This window comes from Taeniopygia guttata, chromosome 5 (assembly GCF_048771995.1).
Source record: "Taeniopygia guttata chromosome 5, bTaeGut7.mat, whole genome shotgun sequence".
Taxonomy (NCBI): domain Eukaryota; kingdom Metazoa; phylum Chordata; class Aves; order Passeriformes; family Estrildidae; genus Taeniopygia; species Taeniopygia guttata.
Window position 1 is genome coordinate 33,982,590 of NC_133030.1, and position 27,264 is coordinate 34,009,853.

Sequence of the window (27,264 nt, forward strand, 5' to 3'; positions counted from 1 at the left end):
AATGCGCAATCAGATTACATTAGGTTGCTAGTTAAAAAAAAAAAGTTTCTTGGGTAAGTGTAAGTAGCAGTAAAATCCATCTGTCAGAGCTGACAGAATGGTGAACTTCAGGACAAAATATAGCCAAACATTTAAGAATTTGCTTAAAATAGAGTACTTAGAGACATGGTTAAAGTTCCCCTTTCATATTCCCCTATCTGTTGGGTTGGATGGGTCCTTTTCCATAGACGTGGTTGTATGCTAATGGTGTGTGCAGGTGAGGACTGGATCAGGGAGGAAAGCAACCATCAGCTACCAGCATAAATGCATAGAGAACAGAACATTAAGTAATAATTACAAGGAGGGTGGAGAATAGAGGCTTGGTAACAGACTTGGGAGGAGTCTGCCAACAGAAAAAAATACCATAAATTAATACAATGGTGCATAAAATTACATTTGGACAAAAACTGAATCTCTGCAGCTAGAGATTCAGCTAGAGATTTTCTAGAGGCCCAGAAAGCATTTGCCAGGCAGACTGTTCTTAGCTGGGCCACAGTTAATTATGGGAAATACCTGCTGCTGCAAGAAGAAATTCGGATTGTGGCCTCTTGCTACAGTTCTGTATCACTTAATGAATCAATGGAAATAATCAGAGTAAGCATATTTTGGGGAAAAATCACTGCTGCAAATGAATTTGCTCTTTAGCAGTAGCTGACATAGAACAGGCACCTTGAACAACACAGCCAAAAATAATTGATCCAAAATTACTGCAAACTGAAGTATTAGAGGGGATGGTGAGCAGAGTGGGCAATCAATGAATTGGTAATTACAAAGATAAAATGAATTCCCGAAGAGCACTGAATAAAAATGGCAGTATTTCCTGATTTTTACTATGTATATTTGCATTTTAATGCTGTTTTAATTAATTTTATGAAAGCATATGTGGTTTTTATAGGTTATATAACAGGATTCAAATTTTTTTGTGATGAAAAGTGAGTAGGTACCCACAAAAACTGTAGCACTGATCTGTGACAGAAATCAAGAGAAGCACCAAAATCTGTCATGATAGGTTTATTAACATGATGCAAATAATGTCCAATTACCTTAAAAATGGTGACTTTTACTTTCTCCTCTCCACTCACCTGGAACTTCCTTTGTATTTTCCATGTCATAATCATGTAAAGGGGTTCTCTAGTGGTAACTGGCTAATTGTACGGTGCAACAAAAACAAGGTCAAAATTCAACTGATACATTTTATTCAGCTTATTATAGGTGTAATGTTTGCATTCAATGTTAAAAGAATAATATTTGTATTTCTGATCTTAAAGCTTTCTAAATATCAAAATGGCTTAATGAGTTGGTTTTAGCTGGGCTAAACTTAATTTTCTTGACAGTGGCTGGTACAGAGCTATGTTTTGGATACATGGTTGCTGCATGCTATTTGGTTGCTGGCTGAGGTTAAACCACAACACTTACATGATGGAATAAGGGCCAAGAAAATAAATATTTTATCAAGCAGGTAAAAATACACTGAAAACCAGGGACTCAGTCAGAAAGCAATTCTCTCTTTAGATCCCTGATCTAAAAGATAGCATATCTGGACCTGAGAATGTCTTAAAATGTGCTGTCTTGTATTTGATTATCTTGATACAGGTTAATATTGTATGCAGTACCTAATTTCAAAATGTGTAAAGGTATGTGTAATACTCTTCTGCAAAAATGCTGTATTTTGATAGGATCTCACTCTAAGATTTCATCTGAATAAGATGAAAGATGAGTATATTCACACAATAATGACTAGCTTGTACTTTGGATTATTGACCATTTTATCAAGTATTATATTTTACTATGCTTATTGATACAATCTGGCACCTAAATTATTTGGAAGTGTAAGCTATCCGAAAGTTTGAAAATCAGCCTATATTTAAGCAAACATACAGATTCCGATCCTAGTGCCTCTTTTTAAAATGTCTTTTAAAGTTAGAGAACAAGAAAATAAAACTTTTTAAAATTACAAAATTCTAAGTGCCATTATTAGAATCAGAGAAGGACTTGGATTGAACAGGACCATAAAGATGATCTCGTTTCAGCCCCCATGTCATGGACAAGGATATTTTTCACCAGGTTCTCAGAGCTCCATCAAATCTGGCCTTAAAGTCTTCCAGGGCTTCCTTTATAATGCTAAGTTATGATATTCAGCAGACAGGAATTGTACTAATATCTGAAGTTTCCAGTGCCTTGGCAGAGGTAAAAACTCAAGCATCTTACACACAGTCTGTGTCTGTATATGGGAGAAAGACAAGTGGCCCATTTTTTTATGCTAGATCTGACCTACAAAATTTAAGGACAAAAATATTTTTTTCTGAGCCAAAACAAAGTTGCTACCCCCTTTATGCCATTCTGTTGTTCTTTAAACAAACAAGAGAACTGAAATTGTGCATGTTGATAGTGTGTACCAGAGTTTCCAAAATATATAGAACTTTCTATATGCAGGGATTATGTGTAGATGCGTAGAATTATTTAATTTAATTAATTTGGGTCTCCCAGCAGAGTCTGCTTTAAAGGATGACTTCACTGAACGGCTGACTAGTTTGGATGTGGCAAACAGAGATGAAGATACGTGGGTCCTGGATTGCAGACTGGGGCAATCAAACTCATTTCCTCATTCAAGTGAGAAAGAGAAGATCAACAGAAGTGTGTTGCATCTGAACCTGGAACTGAATGTGAGTAGGATGGTATTCATGCTGTACTGGATTTCAACAAGCTTTTATTATATACAATGACATTTTTGGTATGCATTTATTTCGGGTCAGTCTAAAAGCATGTTCCAAAATATCTGACAAACTGCAAAGGTTTGGATGGGATACAGTTTTCCAGATGGTTTGTGAGCCCATATGCCTTTGTGCAGCTGAGAGCAATACACATGGAAAGTTTTTGAAATTATATAAATAGATTAAGATACACGATGTGCCATTTCTAAAATCTTGATGGGTGTTTAGTTTAAATTACTTGATTCCTGGAAATGCATTGCAGGAGCAAACTGTGTGTATGCACCTGTGCACAAGTGCATGTGCACAGCCCAAGCACTGGGAGCCAGGCTGCTGCTTCTCAGAGTTTTGGGGAAGCTAAACTGGCACTGGAGCCAGACTGGCCATGATCTTGACAGGAAAAGTTTCTAAACTTCCTGGGGTATGAAACAATGAAGCTTCAGAGGGCAACCTGAGTTCATCATAAGGTCAGGCCAGCTTAATGTAGCTGGAAATACTTACATGCTCCCAGGGTGAGCAGTGAGCAGCCTACAGAGACATGTTTTGGCAGAAGGAAAGGTAACAGAATGTAGAAGAAGGGGAAAGAAACATGGGAAGGATTGAATGGTTGAAAGAAATTGCTTTAAAGACTAGATTACAAATACAGTTTGTGCAAAGAGAAACACTAAGAAAAATTTGGGTAAGAGTGACATCTACTGGTGGAAACACAAGAATTGACTTAGAAGTACATTTAAAATACTTTTTAATGCTTACAATCACTTGGTAATCTCTTGAGCTTGTTATAAAATTGATTTTTTTTCTGTCCTAAATTTATTTTCTTAAAATAATTATTTAGAATACTCTTGTTATCAGTGTAAAGGTAGAGGTTTATCCTTGTGATAAATTGTTGAGATGAAATCAAATAACTTAACTGAGAGGAACAGTGACATAGCTGTTATCGCTGCTATAAGTATATGTTACAACAGGAAGCATGTAGTCCTTGAGGATTCTCTGACTACAAAGTCCTTGTACAGAACAGGAGGAGTTCTTAAATGAAGGCCATTTAAGAACAACATTTCGAGTAAAATAAGAGATATCTGAGATTAGTAAAGTTTGTTTCTATCTTTCTTACTATTTTTCAAATAAATATTTTATGTCTAAAAATCTAATTATTTTCATTATGAGAAAATTGAATAATTTTAGTTTCTTGTAATTAAAATGGAAGAATATTTATTCCATTATTTTTAAAATATTCAGAACAAAAGTCTTGATTTCTATTAAAAGGGTGCTCAACATGGGCTGATGGACTAATAAGGACCCACCAAGACACTTTAGCCCTCTGACTCTCTTTCAGGACAGAATCCTCAGTAGAATTTTATCTCCAAGACTATTTTTCTTCTTCAGGATGAGTCCATGGGATTGAAGGAGGAGTTGCCAAAAGAACAATAATGAGAAGGCTGCCATCAAAATCTGTCTGGATTGCAGCCCTGTAGAAGTAGCCTGTAAGAAAGATAGTGGCCAAAACCAGGCTGCATGAATTGCTCTTGGTGACAACAACCCTTGGGTGTTCCCTTCCTCTTCAGGGTGGGACGTTGCACCCAGATATTGTCTTCCCTGTGCAGTCATCAGACTGGACAGCAAGACAATTGTGGTAAAAAAGGAGCCAGTGTCTGGAGAGCAATTCTGAAGCTAAGATCATGTTCCCAGGAAATGGCATCTAAAATAGGCCAATTTATTTATTCACTGTAGCACTATACCCAGTCATGCTATCTATGGCCCTTTTCTGCTTTTAGAAGAAAACCTTTAGCCTGACTGATCAAAAGTTTGTCACAATTGTTTTAAAATGCACTTTATATTCATAATAATAACAATATGAAAAATCTATTTATTGAAAAGCTCTGCTTGCTGCGGATTAGGAGCACACTAATGTTACTGTATAATATAATTGTGTATGTGCATATATAGATACACTGGTGTTTGCTTATGGAATTATAGAATCATAGAATGGTTCAGCTTGGAACAGACATTATAAATCATCTAATTACAGCTCCCCGGCCATGGGCAGAGACACCTGCCACTAGAGCAGGTTGCACAGGGCCCCATCCAACTTTACTTTGAACACTTCCAGGGATGGGGCATTCAGATCTCTGAGCAGCCTGTTCCAGTGTCTCACAGCCATCACAAACAAATAATTTCTTCCTAATATCTAATCTAAATGTACTCTCAGTTAGAAGCCATTATCCCTTGTCCTAGCCTTTTTTACAGGCCCTTGTAAAAGTCTCTCTCCAGCTTTCTTGAAGCTCCCTTTAGGTACTGAAAGGTGCTGTAACGTCTCCCCAGACCATTCTCTTCTCCAGACTGATCGGCCCCAACTCTCTCAGCCTGTCATCATAGGAGAGGTGCTCCATACCTCTGATCATCTTCCGGGCTCTCATGCTGACTTACTCCAACACATCCTTCCTGTGCTGGCCCCCCAGAGCTGATGCAGCCCTGCAGGTGGCTCTCAGCAGAGCAGAGCAGAGGGGCAGAATCCCCTCCCTGGCCCTGCTGCCCACACTGCTCTGGATGCAGCCCAGGACACGTTTGGCTCTCTGGGCTGGGAGTGCCCATGGCTGGCTCATGTCCAGCCTCTACCCACAGCAGCCCCAAGTCCTTCTGGGCAGGGCTGCTCCTGACCTGTTCGTCCATAGCCTGTGTTGATAACAGGAATTGCTCTGAGCCAGGTGCAGCATCTTGCACTTGGTCATCTTAAACCCCATAATGTCCCCATTGGCCATTTCTCCAGCGTGTCCATTACGTTATTGAAAAGATGTTTCTATGTTTCTGTAAGTTGGAAAGTGGTAGATAATGTAGATGAGAGAGAGAGTGAATGAATTCTACTCTGACAGGACTTCTAAATTCAATCTACACCAGCAGCATGAAAAAAGATCTTACATTAGATTTTAAACCTTAGGCGGGGAGAACATACAGAGATATGGAAGGTAATGAAACAAAATAGAGATGAAACTCCACCCTATTTTTTATACAGCATTTCATCTCAGATAAAAAAGCACATAAGTGAGATGTGAAAATGCAGCTAAAATTGCAATTAACAGTTCATAATTACTTAAGAGATTATGGTAAATTAATGTAACTATGTGAATTTTATTTTATAAAGCTTTTTATTTAAGCTTTAAATATTATAGCATATTGTAGATAGGGAGCAAAAGGCTTCCTGAAATGAAAAGAAGATGAAAAGAGAGTAACCTAGAAAAGGAAAAGGATTAAACATTCATCTCCATTCTTTGTAACACTAAGTGCCAGCCTTTGTGCCTTAATGTACAAAGATCTTACTTAGCTTACTTACACAGTTTATAGTGATCTTCTGCTCCCTTTGTTCCTTGCATGTCTGCTCATATTAATCAGATCCATCAATACATCTTTCTAGAATTTCTATCTCAGATCTACCACTTCTTTTTCGTATGATAGATTTTGCAGGTTAATGTTCCATACATTTATAGATACAGTATACAGTATGCACTCCTGAAAAACAGCAGAGTTTCTTAATGTGCTTTCTGATTTTATAACTGTATAGCTATTACTGTGCTTTTTCGAATTCTCTAAAGTAGTCCATATCTCAGTGTCAATCAGATTTTAGATGAAAATGTTAAAAAACACTCTGCATTTATACAGACCTCTACACCAAATATAATATGTCTGGTATCCACACGTTCTGTTAACATCATGTATTGCTGAATTCTGATAAGAATTATCATAACTATGTTTCTGTTGCTACATCTAAAATTAATTGCTTACATTTAAAGCAGTTATGTTGGCGATACCCCATTCCATCAAAACTCAGGAAAGCTGCTCACATAATGGTCTAAGTGGGGTAACAAGGCCAATAATAATGATGAAAATCAAGGCCTTATAGTTTTTCTTCTGTCTTCCCTGCCTCTCCTCTTTTAGAGCATTTAACAAGTTAAAATACTAAGTTTAAAATGAGGTAATCAACAGGAGAGACAAACAGGAGAGCAGGGCAATGTTAAGACCATTATCAACCTGCACAGTAAAGGTTAGGCTGAGGACAGGGCAGAGGGCAGACTGTCAGCTGAACTTCAGTTCAGGCCACCTGAGCTACAAACAGAGCCTGTTGCTTCTCGTGGCTCTTCGAAGATTGGTGCATATTTGATTCCATTATTATTTTCAAGAATTTATGCAAACTTTTCTAGATTTGGGTTTCTTTATTTTGAAACAACAGTACAATATTTGTTTCCAGTTTAACAGTCTTGCTGTTTTGTAGAATGTCTTTCTGTCCTGTTCATGTTTATCTAGTCTGTTATTACAGTGATCTGAAAAGGCAATCTGAATAGATACGGGGTCAGGAAGTGTTGAGTCCTGCCACATGATAGTGGTACTAAATTAGATGACCTTATTTTGGCTTAATGTGTGTTTTCTTCAAAGCCAATTTTAAAACCTACTTCAGGTGAGGTTTAAACACCTCAAGAACAGAACTAGAGTGGGTTGTGGGTGTGACTTCTGTCTGTGATGAAATGTAGGTCAAAAAGGGTGTGGATTGTTAAATGTGCTTTAAACTGTAAGGAATGGTTGTCCTTTTGCATAATTAGTGCATTGACTGCCTTGAAAGTTGCTGTGACGGTTTTAAGGGCTTTTCTGAGGCACCAGAGAGTTGTTAGTTTTATTAAGTAAAGAGGCTTGTAACATGATCATAACTGATCTTTTCTAAAGAGTTTGAAGTTGTTCCTTTAGATGCAGTGTTACAGCCTGTTCAGAGAGCCTTTCCTTATGAGATAGATCCACCCAGTATTAAAACACTTCTGCCAACAAACTGGCTCCATCTAATTTTGCATCATAACCATGACCTCTTGTTTATATCAAAATATTAAGGGCATACTGATGTATGTATTTTACCCCGAAACACTCTTTTGAGTAAGTAACCAATATATATTTCATTATCGGCTATTCTGTCCCTCAAAGGACTCTCCACTGGGCTGATCATCAGAATGCAGGAAGCAAGTCTCTACAAAAGCCATATTTTAGGCTGGCAGTTTATGGGCTGTGTGGTGAATTTCAGACACTGGCTGACTCATTCATCACAATGACTTTCAGTTTATGAGTATTTCTCCAGGCGTATATGAATATGTAGAGATGAGTGTCCTTGTTAATCCTAGAGCTCAAAAAGCTTGAAAGTTTCTCCACACTTCCTAGAGTTTACTACAAAAAGTACACATGAAGTAGTATTCTCTGCAGGCTTGTGAGATTACCTCTGGTTATATAGGGAGTATTTCTGCTTCTGGAGTTTTAATTATTCACTGTTCAACTCTGAGATTTCTAGCACTTCAGTATATTTTATAGCTTTATCTTTACACTAAAAGCACCATCCTTTTAACTTCTAATTTGATCCTGGTCTTCTATATTTTGTTGGGATGTTGTTTAGACATAAAGTATGAGATTCCTGTTTTAAGTCCACTTTCAAACTAAACTTTTCCAAAGTCAATTAAAACCTTAAATAGTTAAATAGTGGCTGTAATCATTAACCTTCTATTCATAGGATTGTTACAGCTTGGTGACCCTTTTTATTACAGGGTAGTTTTATTCTAAGTATGGGTTATTATTAATATAAACAGATTAATAAATATTTTGGCATAATCTGGATCAGTATGTTTAGTTTAAAAGGTATAATGAAGTTGTTCACAGAGGTATCTTTTTGTTAGTGACTAACAAAACTATTCTTGAAAATATGATTTAATGTTTATCCATCAGAAGTTAATCAAACCCCAGATAAGTAGGCAAATAAATAAATAAAGAGGACATAGCCATACAATTTATCAGAACAATGAACAATTAATCATGTTAATGAACATAAAACCAGATGTAAATATAGAAAACTTTGGTTCAATATTGTCACTTTGCCCCATTTATTTTGCCATAAAATGGAATTTAGAATTGCTTTAGATTTGCCTTCAAGAAATTTTGTCTTGGGTGAAGTCACCAGTGTTGTGGTAACTTCCTTCCACCTGTTTATAAGTCCTGTAATTTTAACTATAGTTTGGCATAGGGGGTGGTAAGGACTTCATGTCTCTTTCTTTACATAGAGCTTCCTTTTGTGATATTAAGCCTAGAAACCAGGGTAGCCATGACCTGTCAGTTGTTTCTGACCTTGGCACTTGATAATTAAGCATAGCGGGGAAGCAAGTCCAGAGCTTGCTAGAGGGAATGTCAGGCAGCAGGGCAGAAGACATTGTTCCTTGTGAAATCACAGATAAAGATGAGAATGATTCCAGTGCCCTTTGTCTATAGGTACACATGCAACCCTGTAATTGAAAAAGTGTCTGTAAGCTTCATCTAAGCCCTTAGTATTACAATCTGATTTTCAGGAAACTTTGTTCCTGCAGGAGATACCAATGGCTTTTGCGTTTGCTGTCAACAAATGATTTTTGTACAGTCTACATTTTTAAACATTAAATGAAAAGGTAAATGTGTTGGGATCCTTTGTTGTTGCTTGTTAGTGGAAATACTCAGCTTTTTAGTAAATGTTTTTTGGTAATCACGTACAGCAGTGTGATCTGTAGCTGATTTTCCTGTGAAGGACAGCTTTCCCGGGTTGCTTGCTTAAGATTACTCATCACAGCTAAATGGATGACTGTAGAATGACCCTTTAACTTGGGTAAATAAAAAAAAAAGTAGCAAAAGTGGAGACTTGTGATGGAAGCCTGCTCCAAATGTTACTGACTTTCTGAATATTAATAGTGCTTAAGAGTATTTTGTACTTTTGCCATCTGTATTGATAAAAAATACATAGTATCCGTGGTAGCTTCTGTTAACGTTTGTAAGTTTCAAGTGTTCTTGTTCATTTCAACTAAAGAAATCTCACGCATACAGCAGAAAAGTCTGTGAAAATCATCACAGAATATGTCAGCAGAGATTGTTCTTGTTCGGAACCATCCGAGGCTGGTGCCGTGGATGGCCAAGGCTGTCCGATTCCTAAACAGCTAATTTGGCCCTCCTGGGCGCTGGCCGCTCTGCCACCGCCCGGCGCTCGCGGTGCCGGGGCGCGGCCGCAGCCTCTGATAAGTGAGTACCTGTGTGCGCCTCTCCGCAGCAGCCGTGCAGGGCAAGGACAGTGGTAATATGAAACCAGTCTCGTTGGTTTTTGTTCGTGGCCCTGGAGGCTGAAATCTGCATTCCAGATGAAACCTCCAGCAAATCCGGAGAGTCTCTTTTTCTTCTACTTTGCTCTGCTTCAAGGACGCTCACCCGAGTTGGCTCTGCCCGGACGGGCGCTGGGGGCTCTCCAAGGGCTTCAGGAGGGGGCACAGGAAGCTTCAGAGTCGTTAGCTCGGGTTTCCATTTGACATTTTTCGGTGATTATGGATTTACAAAAGAAGTTCTTTATCCTAGTGGAGAGACTATACAAAGGAATCCGTCAGGAATTTTCTATTGAAAACCACCCAGCGCTGGCGCACCGGGACAAGGAAGTAGGGAGCAGCCGCGGCGCGCTCGGCCCGGCGGGACGGCGGCTGTAGCTGCCGGGCGCTGCGGGCTCGGCCGGGCTGCGGAGCCCCTGGGGGACCACCGGCCGAGGTTAGTGCTGTGACAAGCCCCTCTTGTGCGAGGGAACAAGTTGCAGCCGCTGCCGAGAACTGTTTTTTACGGCGGGCCGTTTTGCGTCCCTCGGCGGAGCGGAGCCCCGACGGCCGGGGCGGAAGAGCGGCGGCGGCCCGGTGCAGCGCGGGAGGCCGGCGGGGCGAGCCGGGCCCGGCCGGGCCGCCTGTTCAGCGCCGGCAGCCGGCCCGCCCGCAGCCTGGATGTGCGCTGAGAGCGTCGGCTCAGCACTCTGCCGCGCTGCTGCCAGAGAGCCTACTCTCTACTGCACGCAACATGGAAGAGCGTAATGGGATGCCTGACTGTAGCCAGCTCTTGGACCTGAAGAGCACAGCAGAAAGCGACCCTGACCCACTCACTACATTGTCTGTGAAAACACTGTTTGGATTTACAACTGAGTTTGAATCTACAGCTCCCAAAGAAGAAACAGTGCTTAAAGCACTTCAGCCTTTGCCCAGCAATATAAGTACTCACGCTAACACCTGGCACGAGAGGAATGATAATGGATGTAATGAGGACTCAGAAAATCAGCACAGCGTGGATAGTACCAGTGGCCAAGCTGACCCAATGTCTGGCAGGCAAGCAGGCCTGGAGCTGGAGTTAGCTAACCAAAATGAATTACTTCTTCAGCATTTGAGGTTTGTTCAGCCTTCTTTGTCTGAATCTGACAATGATGACAGGGATGCTATTCTTGTGCAAGGTACTTTGGTTCATACAACAAGTGACACAGAGTCGGACACGGAGAATAAGGACCTAGACACCAGTGAGAACAATGGAAGCAAATCTGGGATAAAAGATGCTGCTTTGTCTGCTGAGGCCTTGGACAATAACAATCGAAGTAAAGAAGAGTCAGAATCAGAAGAGTACAGCAACAGTGATGACACTGTGGATACAGATGACATTGAGTTACACCCACCATTCTCTAAGCAGCTCCTAAGAGAGCCGGATGGTATTCTACAGTATGACTCCAATGGAAAAGACAAAATATTAATGGATGAGCAATTCACTCATTTGCTTGCTACAGGGGAATGTCCTCAAGAACTTTCAGATGAAGAACAAAGACCTTCCGTTGATAATGTATCACTCCAAAAAGCAGCACTGGCTGAAAAGACTTTCCAGCTGCCTGCTTTCTTCAGTGGACTACGTGTCAGGAAAAAGGGACTAGCCACAGAAGATGGGGAAACTGTTACAGAAATTAAACCAAGGGAGAATGATTTAGCTCTGCTTAAATTACGACAGCCTGTTAAGAAATCCAGTATTGCATCAGGTTTGACCATTAAAAAAAAATCATCTGAACCTAAAGCAAATCCCACTTTCCTAGAACAACTCTCGCACTTGTTAAACATAGACGTCTCCAAGAATGAAGATAGAACTGAGGACTCCGGTGAGGGATCTGGGGAGACTGAGGACAGTGATGAAGCTCAAGAGAACAAAGCCTCCAGCAAAAGAGAACCACGATTTCCCTCTGAGGAGATAAAATCAAACCCTGCTGAATCTGCACTGGATGCCTTTAAAGCCTTATTCACGAGACCTCCCAAGAAAGAAACAACTGCAGATACTTCAGAGCTGGAAGCCCTAAAACGCAAAATGAGAAATGAAAAAGAGTCCTTGAAAGCTGTATTTGAAAGGTCAAAATCAAAACCTGGGGATGGACCATCAGACAAATCTGTAGGTTGAATTACTTTTTCTTCCTAAGATCTGGAAGTAGAAGGATTAAAAAAAAAAAAATATTTTTTAAATAGTGTTGGTGGGGACTTATGATAAAAATGTCATAATTGCTCCTCTTCTGGCAATCTCAAATTTTGGATTCCCAGCTGAGGAAATCTTGGGGCTAATTTGTCAGAATTTTTGATCATCTGCAGTTGAAGCAGAATTCAGTCCCAACTGATGGCGACAGTAAAAGCCTCTCAATTAGAAGTGAGAACTTAACAAAATTATCAGTTTCTGATAATAAAAGATCTCTACATAACAGTTCTCCTTATGTTAATTATGGCTTTAAGTCTATTTGATGCTGCAGATATTTAATATTTACTGTAATATTGTTTAACAGTTTCTCAATCTCACTCTGTTTTCTCTCATTGAGTATTTACTTTTAAAAGTAGTATTTCATTTTACCTGTAGGAGTAATTTTATGATAGGAGTTGTTTCAAGAAGTTGTGCATGATTTTCAACTTGGTTTGTTCAAGACATAGAACAGGAAGTATTTTTTTCCTTGTTTACATGCAAATATCTGGCTTTTCAAATATTGATAAGCATTGAACCTTGTCCAGGTGAATCTTAGTGATTTCAATTAGACAACTCAAGTTTTTGATTAATATAAGTGTTTGCAAGGTTAATGCTCTTAGGCATATGGAGGTGTAGTTAGTATATTAAAAAAAACCAATAACAATGCAAAGTTTTCATACAATCGTAAGTGACTTTGAATGTGATTTGAGCTCTTTAATTAAATGAGTAACCTTTGGGTTGGCATTCCCCCAACCCAAAATTCATACAGCCACATCTTTGGCAGATGTAATCAGCCCAGGAGACCATTGTTGGCTCAAGGGGGAATTACCTGAAGAATTCCATTTTCAGTATTGGACCTTAAACCTGAAGCTACTTAATTTTCTGTGCTGGTTATACTATCTTTAAATTTTTTATTCTTATGTAATATTAAAAAAACATGTAAAAAATCCTGGTCAACACTTGGGTAGACTGATAATACCAGTTTGTAGTAAATTACCTATGGGGAGGAGAAAACAGGTATTCATTGGCTGTGGAATGTACAGCAAGTGCAGTCTGTGTGTGCCCTTCCCATGCTGGCTCGCTCCTTCCTGCTTACACCAGTCGCTGTGCTGGCGTCAGCGTTCCTGTGGCTCTCAGCAAACCTATTTGGGAAGCTGTCATCACACACAGTGAGGGAGGAGGCACAGGAGTCAGCACGAGTGGCTTTTATAAATGTCTGCTTAATCTCCGTTCTAGTGCAAATCTGTATTTTCTCAGGGCAAAGCCAGAGCCTAAGGATCTCGCCTTTCCTTTCCTTGCTCCTGTGGGCCAGTTATGGGGCCATTTTTGTACAGGGTTTCACCGTTGCTGCAGTTGTGTCTATGCAATTACTTATAGTAACATGTTGAAAAATCAGATTACAGAAATATTGAAGATATAAAAAAAACCCACCAAAAAGTCTCTCTAAAAGAATGCTTGTTTAGTGGGTCATTCCCCCTCCACCCCTTCCCCATTTAAAGAGTTATTTTAGCATTCCAGTTGGCAGCGCAGTCCCATTAACAGCTGCAGCATTACTTTGATGTGGCGGTATTACCTGGTATGTGGACTGAGCAATCTGCAGGGGGTGGGGCAGGAACTTCATAAACTAGCTCTGCTTCCAGAAAATTATATTGCCAAATGATGTCTTAGGTGAATTGCTCTAATGTTTACTTGTAAGAGGAGCTCACGATGGAATATTTCACTCTGGAAGAAAGATACAAAGATAGGAAAAAGCCCTATAATTCGTGAACCACCTCTGTAGTTCAACAAAGGATGGACAGCTCTTGACAGTGATGTGAACAGTTTCAACAAATCACTGCATGTCACATGCATTATGCTACTTTCCTCCTCAAAAATATTTTCCTACACTGATTTATTTGTGTCCCTTCCAACCAACTGAGCACTGCTTCAATCAGTAGAATGAGACAGATAATCTTTCTGGAGCACATGTGTAGAGCTGAGCATGGGAGCTGGTGTTTGGAATCAATTGATATTGCAGTCTTTTAATTTTTTGTCGTGTAATTTTAACAGCCTGACCTGAGTCCCTCAGAGCAAGATGACAAGACTCCAGGGAGACTCCAGACTGTCTGGCCGCCACCAAAAGCAAATCATGAAGAAGTAAAAGTAGGATTAAAGTACACAGAAGCAGGTAAAACAAAGAGGTGAAGCATTTGCAGAAATTAGTTTCTGACATTTTCAATCCTGTTTGATACAGAGATAGTGATAAGTCACAGTATTTTCTTATCTGGAAAAACAGACCCTATGTTTCGTATGTGTGGTTTTCTGCTACTTGTTAATTCTGCATCTGATTTTTAAACGTGAATAGCTAAATATTGTGCAAAGTTGCCTGTACAAAACTGAGAGGAAAGAAGTGGGTTTTCTTGATAAATTAGGTTATCCATTTCCAGTGGGATTTTGTTCAAATGAGTGTGAGATTGGTGATAGTAGTTGAGTGACTGCCTTTTCTGATGCCTGAATGCAGGGGGGGCAGCCCTGTGCTAAACTCTGGTCTGGCTGCAGATTTTCTTCAGGTACTGTCCAGGGTGAAAACAACACCATTATTGCAACATGTGTCTGAGCAGAGCAGTGCTCATATCCAGTCAGGCCACTTCTATAGCTAGCCACATATATTGTCCTATGCAAGTGTATGAAAGGGTATGTCCAAAGTACAATGCTAATTATCAGATAAGCTTTTCACAGAAAAATATTTATTGGGTTTTTTTATTATTTAGATATTTACATAACATACTTAAAAGGGATAAAGTGATTATTTTAGCCACCACAACTCTGGTTCAAATTTATATTCTTGAATGTAGAACAGGAAGTTCAGAAATTAACCATAAACTGAGGAATACTCTGAAATATTAAAGTGAAAGACAATAGGCCATCTCTTCTTCAGATATCTGGAGATTTTAGAAAATACCACCTAGAAAGTATTAAGTGGAACTAAAAAAAAAAAAGCTTTTATACTACTTTGCTGGGAGAAATTGTTCAGGGGAGTGCTGTGTGGTTCTTTCTAATTCTAGTGGATATCCATCTGACCTTGTATTTGAGAAACAGTACTTCTACATTGTTCTATCTACTGCCTGTTTTTTTGGTTTAGTCTTCTCCATATTTTTTCAGTTTTTTCTGCATTAATCTTTTTTTGTAACATGGGAATAATACTGGAAGTGTAAAAGTTGTTGGAAGATTGAGAAAACTTGGCTAGACAGAAACAACATGGTTCTAATATATAGAATTGAATTTAATATATAATGTTGAATTTATGGTTCAACTGATTGGTCTGAATTTGTGAGTCTGTTACTTAGATGACCAGGACAGGTATTCAGCTGTTGGCAAGTGATGTTACTCTTCGATTTTTATTTTAGGTTATATGATTGTTATATTTAATTTTACCCAAACAAATATTTTTCCTTCTAATGACTGTATTAATCTGTGCCAAACATATGCTTAAATAAAGAAAGAAAATTGAATCAACAAAAGCTCCAGATTCTACTACTTGTTGAGAAATTGGGTCATGCTTTCTTGAAATTTGAATAGGAAAGACGGACTGGCTTAGAGCCCATGTAAATTGTTACTCTTGTTACTGTGATATTTTGGGTGGTAGTGTCATCAACATGTTGATGGTTTGTTTGCTAAGTCAAATTTTTCTAGACCAGATTCTGCAGTTCATTAGTTGCTCCAGCGTCTGGCAGAGGGATTTGAATGAAAACAAACCGCTGGTGATTCAGCTGGGGTGAGACATAAGCAGTGCTTTTAAAGGAAATAGGCAAAGACTGTGTTTGCATGCTAAGGCTACGTGAAGACTGCAGTAAAGTTGTAGGTGTGCCGCAGAGATTGGCAGGTTGGTTTCTTTCAGCTGCTCAGGGATGCCCAGAAAGCAGTTGCAAGTTGCACATGATGGATCACCTATTGGCTGTTCAGAGGACTTGTGCCCCTGTTGTAAAGCATTATTCACAGAAATGAAATTATAGTCTCCTGCAAGTGAAGCAAGGTGCTGTTCATGAGTCATGCAGTTATAGGAATAGAGTTCCTATTCAATGTTGGTCTTATTGCTGGGGTTTGTGGGGTTTTTGATGAATAGGAATGTGGCAATACAGCAAAACTTCTAAATTCACTATCTCTCCGACAGTAGTACGTACCTTCAAAGTGCATGTGCATACTGGCATTTCCCTTCATACCCCTTTGCATCTGAAATTCCCTTCCAGCCACCAATACTTTAGAAGTCTCTTGGCTCCCTTTTAAGAAGTGTGCTTCTTAAAAATAAGCTGTAATGCAGGTTAACCATCTGCATTATTTAAATTAACTCTTCTAAACCGAAACCCCCATTTCTTACCTCAGTGTCTTGTCCTGACTACTAAGATCAAATGAAAATTCTTGATCTCAGAATAGAGTTCAAAAATCGTGTGTGGCAGAGATGTTTGTGATTCCAGTCTTCCTTTACAGATATTCCTGTATCCATATAATAAAAAATGCTGAAGTGGTTCATTTTATTAGCTTTCAGTCAATAATTTATGTTAGTGTTTTGATTTATGTGATTAAGGGTTTAATCTACCAAAACAATAGGAATGTCTATAAAAACAATAATAAGAGGATGAATTATTAGGTAAGTATTCATTTAGTACAGCTTTATTTTAGGCTTAGACAAAATATATGTTCATATCCAAAGATAAATTTGTCAACATTCATCTTTGTACTTCTAACTGGGTACACAAATATATACATATATTATAAGGGAGCATGTTTGTTTTTTACATTTGTCATGATAAAATAGGATTTAAGTAAGACTGAAAACTTGAAATACAGTAATCTTTTTTGCAATTCTACACTGTGTTTTTGATTTACTTACTTCATCACCATGCACTATGACAACTATGACAGGAAGGTAGGGATATTGAGGTGGAGTATTCTTGTCTTTTTGATCTTTTCTCACCTCCTTGTCATGTTTTTCCTCATTGTTTTTGTTGCCTAGTGGAAGCAAGAAATTCAGGCTTAATTTGGCCTACACAGCAGACATCACAATGACTCACAGCAGCTTGGAGGAGTAGCTAACTCTCTCCTGAGGCTCATAGTCTGGCTTGATGTGTGGGAAACGAACTGAAAAGCAAATGGACATAACAAGGAACACGTGTGTGAGGCTGACTAGGTCTGTTAGGAATATTAGAAATGAAAGAAGTTGGGTATACAACTGAGTACTGGGTTTTTTCATGCATTTGATAGCTGTTTGTAGAGTCATAATATTGTCTCCTGCAGTATCCGAATCTTGAGTTGTTAATTTTGAATTGAATGGATAATGTTGCAATATTTTGGTTTAATTTATGTTTTCTTAATTCTTTAATGCATGTGTTTCCATAGAGCAAGTGACTGTGTTGTCAACTGGCTCTCTAATTAGCACATGCAGCTTGCATGATTCTCTAGAGAAACTGGAACTTCTTTGAAGTGTGTCTAAAATAGCTGAAGTCCAGAAAGTCTGTTGTACATTTATGTCCTGGAAGACTAGAAAAAGGGCACTTTAGTTTATAGTTATTCCATGGAAATAATTTCCATGGAATCAAAGACATTTCTATGCATATATTTTTGGTCCTAAATTTTTAATCCTCTGCTTTCATTTTAAGTTTTTTATTATTTTTCCTCCATAATTCTTGGAGACACTTCCCACATTTTTAAACATTAACTCTGACAGAAGGGTAGATATGTCAGCCATTATGTGTGGTGAAAATATCTAGCCAGATAGAGGAGACAAATTCATGTCTATACTGAAGAAATTAATCTGTGATACTACATCACATTAAATCCACATATAATGAATATCTCAACGACTGTATATGACTAGGTCAGCACTTGCAAATATATGTCCCAGAAAAGGAGTTCAGACGTGGGTTCTGCAGCTCCTGAAACCACTTATATTTGAAGAACACTCTCCACATTAAGGTGGCATAGATGTACAGATTCTGTTATTCCTATTAACAGTACCATTTTAGCCTTCAGGATCAAACTAGTTCTCTTTTATACAACGGGGAGTTTAGTCTTTTGCTTAGCAGATCAGAAATGTAAAAAATAATGAGAGAGAGAAGTATTTGACATTCCTGCGGGAGAAAATGTTAAAAAAGCCACTTGGAAAATTCACTCATTTTGTGAGGTTTTTTCATTCACTGTTTTCTTTTAAATTCAAATTTAAAACATTTAAAAACCTAATTTTCCCACAGTCAATCTGTTCATCATCTTTAAATCTGCAGTGAGGTAATGCTGTCTCTATGATGCCACAATTTTTAGAACAGTCTGTGAGGACATAAGCACAATTTCAGGGTTAAATTAGAAAATCAGGAGGTGTCTGGTAGGCAAAAAATGCCTGTGTAAATGGTGAATGAAATACAAAATAGTGGCAGAGGTTTATTGCTAAGTCTCAAATAAATCAAATCCTTGATCCCCTATACTCTTAGTTCCCAGCAAGAAAATCACTTTATGGCCATTATGTAGGGCTATATGCCCCAAATGCAAGGAATAACCAGCTTATGTGAGAGAAAGAGAGGCATAATGGTTGGAACAAAAGGATGAGGGATGAGAACATGATTTCTTATCTTTCTTTAACATAAGCTTCCTTTGTGGCCTTGAACAGTTTGTCTTTGTAAGAAAGACAATGTCTGTTGTTAAGTGTCCTGAAGAAAATTGTTTTAACAGTGGCTACCAACAGTTTGTTTCGTCCTAAGTAAAAAAAAAAAAAAAAAAAAAAAAAAAAAAAGAAAATAAATTTTAGTAATTTAGGTTTATTTCATTTTAGTGTGGTGTTTGGGGTTTAGTTCTGGGATTCTGTTACAAATTTTACTGTAGGGAATTAGATCAAGCAGCAGTATAGCAAACAGGATATTTTGCATTGCTTCAAGGTAGTGCTTTTGTGGTTGAATCACCGATCAGTTTGATGTGACCTCAGTGCATAAATTTTTTGTAAATTATTTTACTACATTTTACTGCACTTATTGTGGAGCATGACAGGTGCATGTAATTCGGTGTTTTGTAGTCAGATTCACTAGTGTGTTTTTGAGAAGCTGAGGGTTTTATTACAAGCCAGATTTTGGTAACCTTACTGTATTCCAGAGTAAAAATGATATTTTCCCCCCATACTTATGATAGCTGAAGCTATGATTTGATGAATTCAGAAGGTATTGGGCTAAGATTTACTTCGAAAATACTAACAAAAACCATACTCCAAAACAATCAAGCAACAAAAATACCCTTTGCTTTTCCCTCCCTACCTCAGCTGACGGTCATCCATACTGTGCCTCTTGAGACAGGAACAAAAAGATAGGCACCTGTGGATGATTAATATTTGTTGTTAAGATTTTTGTGTTCCATTTTCAGTCCTTTTGCTGCTTTCTGGAATGGCTTCAGGAAAGTTTTGGGAACCTTTCCAAGTTTCAGTTTATCCATCCGTAAAATTAGAATAAGAATTCTGACCTATTTTTCAAGTCAAATTAAATTCTTTTTCTGTTTATAGGCTCTTAGCATTAGATAGAGATGCAGAATAGGAAAGAATATTGACTTTTTAAACTTATATTTAAAAAACAAAACCCAGACCAGCTTCATAGTTCCAGAATGGTAACTGTACCTAAGGCTGTGGGATAAAATGTCCCTGCCTTCCCATACACTGAGGATCATATTTTTACGTGGTGAGAGGGAAGAAGAGTTATGCTCCAGTTTTTCAATAAAAATCATTGCTTTATTTTTGTTATGCATACTCTCTGTAGACATGTAGTAATTGTAGACCTGTTGCTTTTGAGTCTGGGTGAATGTTTTGCAGCAGGTGCCTAACAAGGACAGGTTTTACAGTATCCAAAGCCATGTCTGGATTCACACATATGTGTAGCCACAAATACCAGCATGCTTAAGATTCACACACAGAAATTCTTTAGTCCACTTGAAGTGGATGAAAAGTGGAAAGTTGATTTCTAAGTTTAATATTTTCCTTGTGAGAAGATTAATCTGTTGCCTGAATAAAATAAAGGCAAATTGTGTGAAGTATTTCTTTTACTGTAGTTTTAATTTTGAAATATAGACTGCACTATGCACCTGAGCAATGCAATTTTGCAAAGACCCAAAATAGTCACAGGGTTTTACAAGATGATTCTTGTTATATAATTGAAACACAGTGAAAGAGCCATTGTTTACACAAGAAGAATGACTTTTTATTTCCACGGTTCTTTTTGAAATATATGATGCCCTTTGTGTAGCAGAAATGCCTCTGAGTTTTACTGATTTCCCTTTCCCTTTCTTCAGTCTTATTGTTCAATTGTTGTGATGCTTTCTGATAGTTTGCACCTGCATTTAGAACTGCTTTTTGGATTTCTTTTTAGATAAATTCAGTATCAGCCCTGCCAAGTTTGCTCCCTCTGCTATGGCACAGACATGTACTCTGTCATAAATCTGTTCCTCGTGTGCTGTTAAAAGAGTTACTTGCTTACCATATTGCATTGGTGAACGTGATCCTGTGATAGGTTGGTTTTGTAAGTATGAAGTAGGACATTTATTGAGAAAGAACTAGTGGTGAATGTCCCCAGCAGCAGTACCTCTAGTGTTGCCTTTCTGGGAGGGTGAAATGACAAGTGAAACTATTCATCTCTGCTATCAGGTAAATGAGCTGTAATGGTAACCCCTCACTGCTGAGGAATGGTCAGGCAGATAAGTTACTCAGGTGACTGCTTTTGAATAGTGCTTTATACTGCTTTGCAATCAGGAAGAGCAGTAACTATTTTACTCATTTCCATCTCAGACCATCAAGGGGGTGTTTTTTTTCTATAGGAAGCTGGTTTTTTTTGTGGCTACAGTTATATTATTCTTGGGGAATTCAGTGGCTATTGTTAAGATACTTCATGTCCTGTAGTAGGTTTACTCTGGTGTCCTCTGTGTTACTTAAATATCTGGACAGTATTTGGATACTGGACTATTGGCTTGTTTTGGGCTGTTTATTTTCCACAAGTTCCTCTTCATTTGTCTCCTTTTCTCACATCTGCCATATTTTCACCATATCTGAATATTGAAGGTGCTGAGAATATTTGAAATATTTGGTTTAGAGGGTTCTTCCTTGTCTTAAAAATGAAACCAAAAAAAAGCCCAAAACCAAAACAAAAATTAAGCTCAAGTGAAGGATGTCTGCTCATTTCCCAGTCTGTGGATTCGGCATCCTTGCATGTAAGGAATTATGGGTCTGTAAAAGGGTTCAAGTACAGTGGGAAGTAAAGAACAGAGGACAGATGGGAGTAGATGGAATGGGGTTGAGGGAAGGATGATTTGAATCATGTTTTCAAATAACAGGCAGTATTATTTTATCCAATCCTCTATCCCTAGAAAATAGGTAATTTTGTGAATTTCTTTGAGCATAAATAAATTTTAATTTCCTAGTTATAAAAGGATGCTTAAATGCAGTTATGTTTTATAAAAACCAGGCCAAGACTGAACAAATTAGATTTTGAAAGTTGCTCATGTGTATTTTCATTGAAAGAAAAGCCTGAAAATTTGCTGTTGTTTTATGACTGTAGCCTGGGAGGTCACATCAATACATGTGTAAAAATAAATAAAAAGTAATACAAAAGGTATAGCTTTGGTGAGTAGGTTCCCTTCTGACACCCGCTGGTTAGAGATGAGAATTACATGGGGAAATAGAGGAGGAAACAAATGCTGTAGTAAAGGGGAATATTGAACATGGGACCAAGGGTTACCACAAAGGGAGAAAACATTAAGAAACCCTTACTATTCTGAAATTTAATGAATCAGTACAATTATAAGTTAACGATTTTCTTTATACTGCAGGGTGTGGTACATCTCAAGAAAGGTAGATTAGGTTGCACTCAAGTTTTCTAGCTTTTATTCTCTAATTACCTTTAAATTGTGGTAACATTATTTTGCATGTTTCCACACACAAAGTTTAATATGTATGGCTTTTTACAAAAATGAGTGTACTGACCAGAAGTGGCTATATAGGCCATTTAACTTCAAAGCTTCTGCTTTCTACATGAAGTTTTGAGATTATGGCAGAAAAGTTTCCTAAATTGCTGTGTAAAGTTTGAGTAACCCATCTACTTGAAAAGTGAGTTATGGAGATTTCCATGGGAAAGCTTTTCATGTAAGATTTCATTTAAAGTTATTTAAGTAGGTAAGTTGTTTTATTACCAAAGAAGAAAAGGCGATTCTTGCATAGCACAATTGTGAGCACAATGGAATAATACTGAATAATATTTGAATGTGTGTATTTGCTTTGTGCAACAGCTTTAACAAATTAAAATTTCTCTTGGAAACATTGTGACCCACCCTATCCAGTATTTCTGGCATTGTAGGTTGAATTTTCAGGTCACCAGACTGATCAGTGAATGCTTGTATCTTTTCTTTTAGAAATGTTGTTGAAGAGTTCAGCATGCTCAGTATTACAAGATTTTTCATGAACATCTATTGAGTATATTTGTAAACGTTGTTGCTTTGTGTTCAGAAAAGTTCAGTGTGATGATAAAACTGAACATACATTAGACATTAGGAAAAGCACACATGCTTTAGTGTATTTTCTTTGCAAAACAGTGAAGCATGCCTCATACTTTACTAATAATGAGGAATATTTTTTTGTTTTGTGTTTTATTTCTGCCACCTAGTGGCATATTTTATCTGTCTCATATGTCAGCAATATCATATTTGCAATAGCAAATATACTATTGCACAGTCTAAAACTTTCTTTTTAAAATGCGTGTTTTGGAAATGAAATGCAAAATGATGAATTGTTTAAAGTGTTCCCAACCCGAACTTCTGTCTTCTAATCAGATTATATGGAATTAATCTCTCAGAAAAGTCTAAGCTTTCTGATCTGTTTTGGTCTCCTTCCCTTACCATACAACATGAAAATACAATCATGAGTGAGCATAATTGTTATTTCTGATTGTAAGTCTTGAGGAATCGATAAAATCAGCATACGATAATCTGTGTATATAACAAGCTGAGAGCATTATAGAAATATTTCTATGCGTATTTGGCTTGTGTGGCCTGTTTTTGGTAGTGGAGGGTACTACAGAGATGGCTTGGTTTTCGTACTGTTGCTGCATGTGGCCTATGGTTAACCAAGAAGCATCCATGGGATATTTTTACATGCTAGAAATTTATTGAAGTACTTGCTATTTGATTTTGGTTTTATTTGATAGGCAGTGCCTGTGTTTAGCAACACTTCAGAAGTTCGGCAGTTCACAAGCAGTTCATAATTTTTTGCAAGACAAAATAATATAAGGGGGAGCTGAAAATACTGACTCAGTTATATATTTTTAGGAATGAATGAAAAGCAGGGGGTGTGCAAGACTCCCTGCTAGAATACATAGCTAATGAGTGTAAAATACAAATTCTCTGAGTGAAGCTTAAATACAATCTTACTTATGCTTTTGTCTCTAGCTTACCTAAAGCTTTACAAGGAGGGACCACCAGGTGGGTGGAACAGTGTAATGTTGTCTGTCCGTGTCTAGTATTTTGTCTCTTCTGTTACCATAAGGGTAGCATTCAACTTTCCCTGATGGAATAGAAGCAGTAGAGGCTGAATCTGCTATATCTACCACTGTTAAGAACTAAAAACTTGTTAAGACTACAGAAGTTTTCTATTAGATCAGGAACAGTTTTCAGAATTCTAGCTTGTGGTACTTCAGTTTCATTGCTTGCCATCACACTAAAATGAGTGGAATTTAGTTTAATTTCTTCTTAATCTCACATTAGACATGTTATAATTTGGCAGTGGATGTTTTTCTAAAGTCTTTGGAACAAAGACAATAGTGAAAATTAACATGATCATAGATCTTAACATTGGAGTTATGGAAAACTCTTTGGACATACACTGATCCTTATTCAGAGCAAGAGCACATGTAAGGCTGACAAAGATATACAGTAAAATCCCATTGACAATCATGTGAGGGTTAATAAAATACTAACTGAAAATGTCATTAGTAATCATAGAATCACAGAATATTAAGGGCTTGGAATGGACCTCAAAGATCATCTAGTACCAACACCCCCGCCATGGGATGTTGTCTGTTTTCTTGCTCAGTTTTATACCCACCAAGAGCAGGACACACAGAGCATTGGCCATTTTTGGATTTTAAGTGACGCTTAAGAAAGACATTTTGAACAAATGCTTGTGACTCAGAAGCTCCTTTTAAGCAGTTTTTTTGAATTACCAAATTATGGAATCATAAAATAGTTTGGATTTGAAGGGACCTTAAAGGTCATCTACTTCCAGCTCCCCTGTCAGGGCCAGGAATATTTCTCACCAAACCAGGTAATTCAATGTCTCATTCAGCCTGGCCTTGAATGCTGCCAGGGATAGATGGGCAGTTGTTGTCAAAATGTGTAATAACTAAATGAAACTGAGTTGCAACTCATGTTAAAAGAAGAGTTTCCAATAGTATTCCTCTTTTTTTTTTTTTTTTTTTTTTTTACAATAACTTACCACTTCTGCAATTGTTTGCAGAAGAAACTGACAATACTGAATAAGCCATATTTCAAAGGATTTATATATTTCTGTGTTTAATGTTGATTCATTAGGTAATTTCCTGTTGTCATGCTTTTCATATAATTACAAAATAGCAATCTGCTGACTTAAAACTTTGTAAGGATTAAGATTTGTTTGGTGTTTTGTTTTTTTTGTTTGATCCTTTTTTGTAATTGAGTTAGGAATACTAGATGTTGGTGAGGATTCAGTGTGATTATTTTATAAGATTTAAAAACAAACCTTATGACCAGGATAAGCTCTTCTTACATTATGTCAGTGAAGAACTACTCCTTTATTCTACCACGAAACACCATTTAGATGATGATGTGAGTAGACATCATATTAGAAGAAATAAATCCAAAGTACTTTGAAGCCCTCCTGATCCCTTTGAAGTTCCATAATGACAGTCCAATCATGTTTGTCACAGCTGCATATCCTTCCTATGAAGGATACTTCATAGGAAATAAGACGGTGTTAAGACAATTTTGCATTAATTAAAGCGGCTTGTATTGGAACTTGTTAGAATTTCCCTGCACATGGCATCAGTGATCTTAGGTTAGGAAAATTATGTTGTCTGTGTAGATTGCCATGAAGTGGACTTCTGGGCAGTCTGTCTGAGACACCTTTCTCCCTCGCAATTCAATTGCAAGCATTTCCTATTTCCCTCATGTTCTAGTTTCACCCAGGACCCTAATGTTATTTGATACCACCTTACATCATTGTTAGGCATGGGGAGAAAGGGACTCTGGCTTCCGGTTAAAAAACATGACAGGAGAGGGGAAGCTACGCTCCATTTTTCATTGTCTCAGGTCCAGGGCGAACATTTTTGCATGTGAATCACCCTCTGTCTTGTATACTTTTGTTATTAATACTGTTGCCATTACTGTTCATTTTCTTATCTCATTGCTGTTTCCAGTAAACTGTTCATACTTCAGCCTGTGATCTTAATTTTTGACCTCTCCAATTCTCAACTCCATCCTGCTTCAGCAGGAAGTGAGAGGGAAAGGAGGAAGAAGAGAGCAGTCTGTCATTTGGGGGAGTCTTGGTGAGGGGCACCAAGATGGGGAGTACCATTCCTAAATCTCACTCAAAGCGGGCTCTTCCTTACAGGACTCTGGTGGTGGTGCAGAGTTTTGTAGAAACTGTTAGGTACTTACAATTAGAGGCCACCTGTGTTCTTTTCTGCCTGCTGGGAAACCGGGCAAGTGGGTAAATTGTATTTGCCTGTCCCGTAAAAATCTCATGTTTTTCCTTTCATCCTAATGAAACAAATCAGTAAACAACATCTTAGTCTTGTTTGTAGAACAGAAGAAGAAAATCCTACCACTCTTCCCATCCTATGTAACTTCTTGAACACAGTTAACAGTGCTGATCATACAGATACATAGTTCACATTTTGAAGATCATCTGAATTTGTAACTAAAAGGACTAGAGACGTACTTATTTGGGAATTCATCATGTTTTAAAGAAATCAGATGAAACTAAACCGCCCATTGAGTATCCTTAGCATTTCAGTATTGTAACTCAGCTTTCCCTGTAGAAGCCATAGTCCCAAATGGGCTCACAGAAATTACGAGTATGTTGACTGGAGACCATATTTATCCTAAAAGGTCAGGAAAAATAATAAAGCTGAGCAGTTGGGGCAGTAAATACTGGATGGACTTGTTCATATTCAGATACCAAAAGCCTGTGAATAATAGAATATTCTGCTGGTTTAGATACTTGGTTTTTATGGTTGTTAATGACAGATTCGAGCAGTCCTGTGTTATACATTTTATTTGCAAGATTAGCTTTCAGGGCCAAAATTTTAGAAAAGGCACTGCTTTAAGAATCAGCCCAATATATTAAATATCTCTTCTTTTGTTTCAAGTTGTTTTGTATTTAAATTTAAAACTCATAAAGTACAATAACTATTGAAAAGATTATGTGTTTTTTATAATATAATCAGGATAAGCAGCTTTTCTGTATTGCATTGCTATTTTTCCCTATACGTAAGTTTTGGTATCTGTCAGCTTCCTGGGTTCCCGGTATTTTAATTTAAAAATCATTATACAAGAGTGCCTTTCTGGTGTCATACCTATATACCCCTAATGTTCTCTGTATTTGTACAGTTTTTGCTCTAGCAGATGTTGATGTCTAAAAGGGTATAGGCATTTGTCCACTGTTTCACAATGCATGATACTCTGTTTCACACAGTAGATGTCTGTGATTCTGTAACAAATTCCATGTCTGAGGCTGTACAGCACTTTAAGCTCTTTGTTCACATTGTGTCCATCTTCCTTATTCAACCATTTTGAACTGTTTGGGGTTGCTGCTTCAGTTCTCCCATTGTGCTTCAACAAAAATTCTTTTATCTGTTTGCATAACTATGTTTGAAATTACAGGACACGGAGTTACTTCCTCCTTGCACTTGGTGGTTAGTTAAAAAACAAATTCATTTCCTTCTTGCAGCCCATTACTTGGTAGATGTTAATTCCAGGCTTTAACCAGACTATTTCAAATGTTATAGTACCTAATCATAAAGAAAATAATATATTTTCCTGATGGACTGATAGAATTTTGGTCAATGTTATCTTTATATGATCCATATTGATAAGATACTTTGAAATCTTGAAGCAGACTGATAGCAACATGACAGGGAAGGCAGGTTATCCTGTTTGCACTGGTTCTGTCTTTACAACATTCAGTGCT

General features: G+C 37.8%; 1 protein-coding gene across 8 annotated transcripts in view; it reads left to right on the forward strand.

Annotated features, from left to right (window-relative positions):
• The window catches only part of FMN1 (formin 1), a 172,622-nt gene that overhangs the window by 37,433 nt on the left and 107,925 nt on the right, over positions 1-27,264 (forward strand). For 2 of the 8 annotated variants that reach the window (XM_030274539.4, XM_030274538.4), the window contains exons 3-5: positions 2,527-2,702; positions 14,106-14,223; positions 23,487-23,519. In XM_030274539.4, the coding sequence (XP_030130399.4) occupies positions 2,527-2,702; positions 14,106-14,223; positions 23,487-23,519 (327 nt within the window). Of the gene's footprint in view, positions 1-2,526; positions 2,703-10,213; positions 12,000-14,105; positions 14,224-23,486; positions 23,520-27,264 lie in introns of those variants that run through there. The other 6 variants (XM_041716679.2, XM_030274543.4, XM_030274541.4 and 3 more) reach the window with 5 other exon arrangements.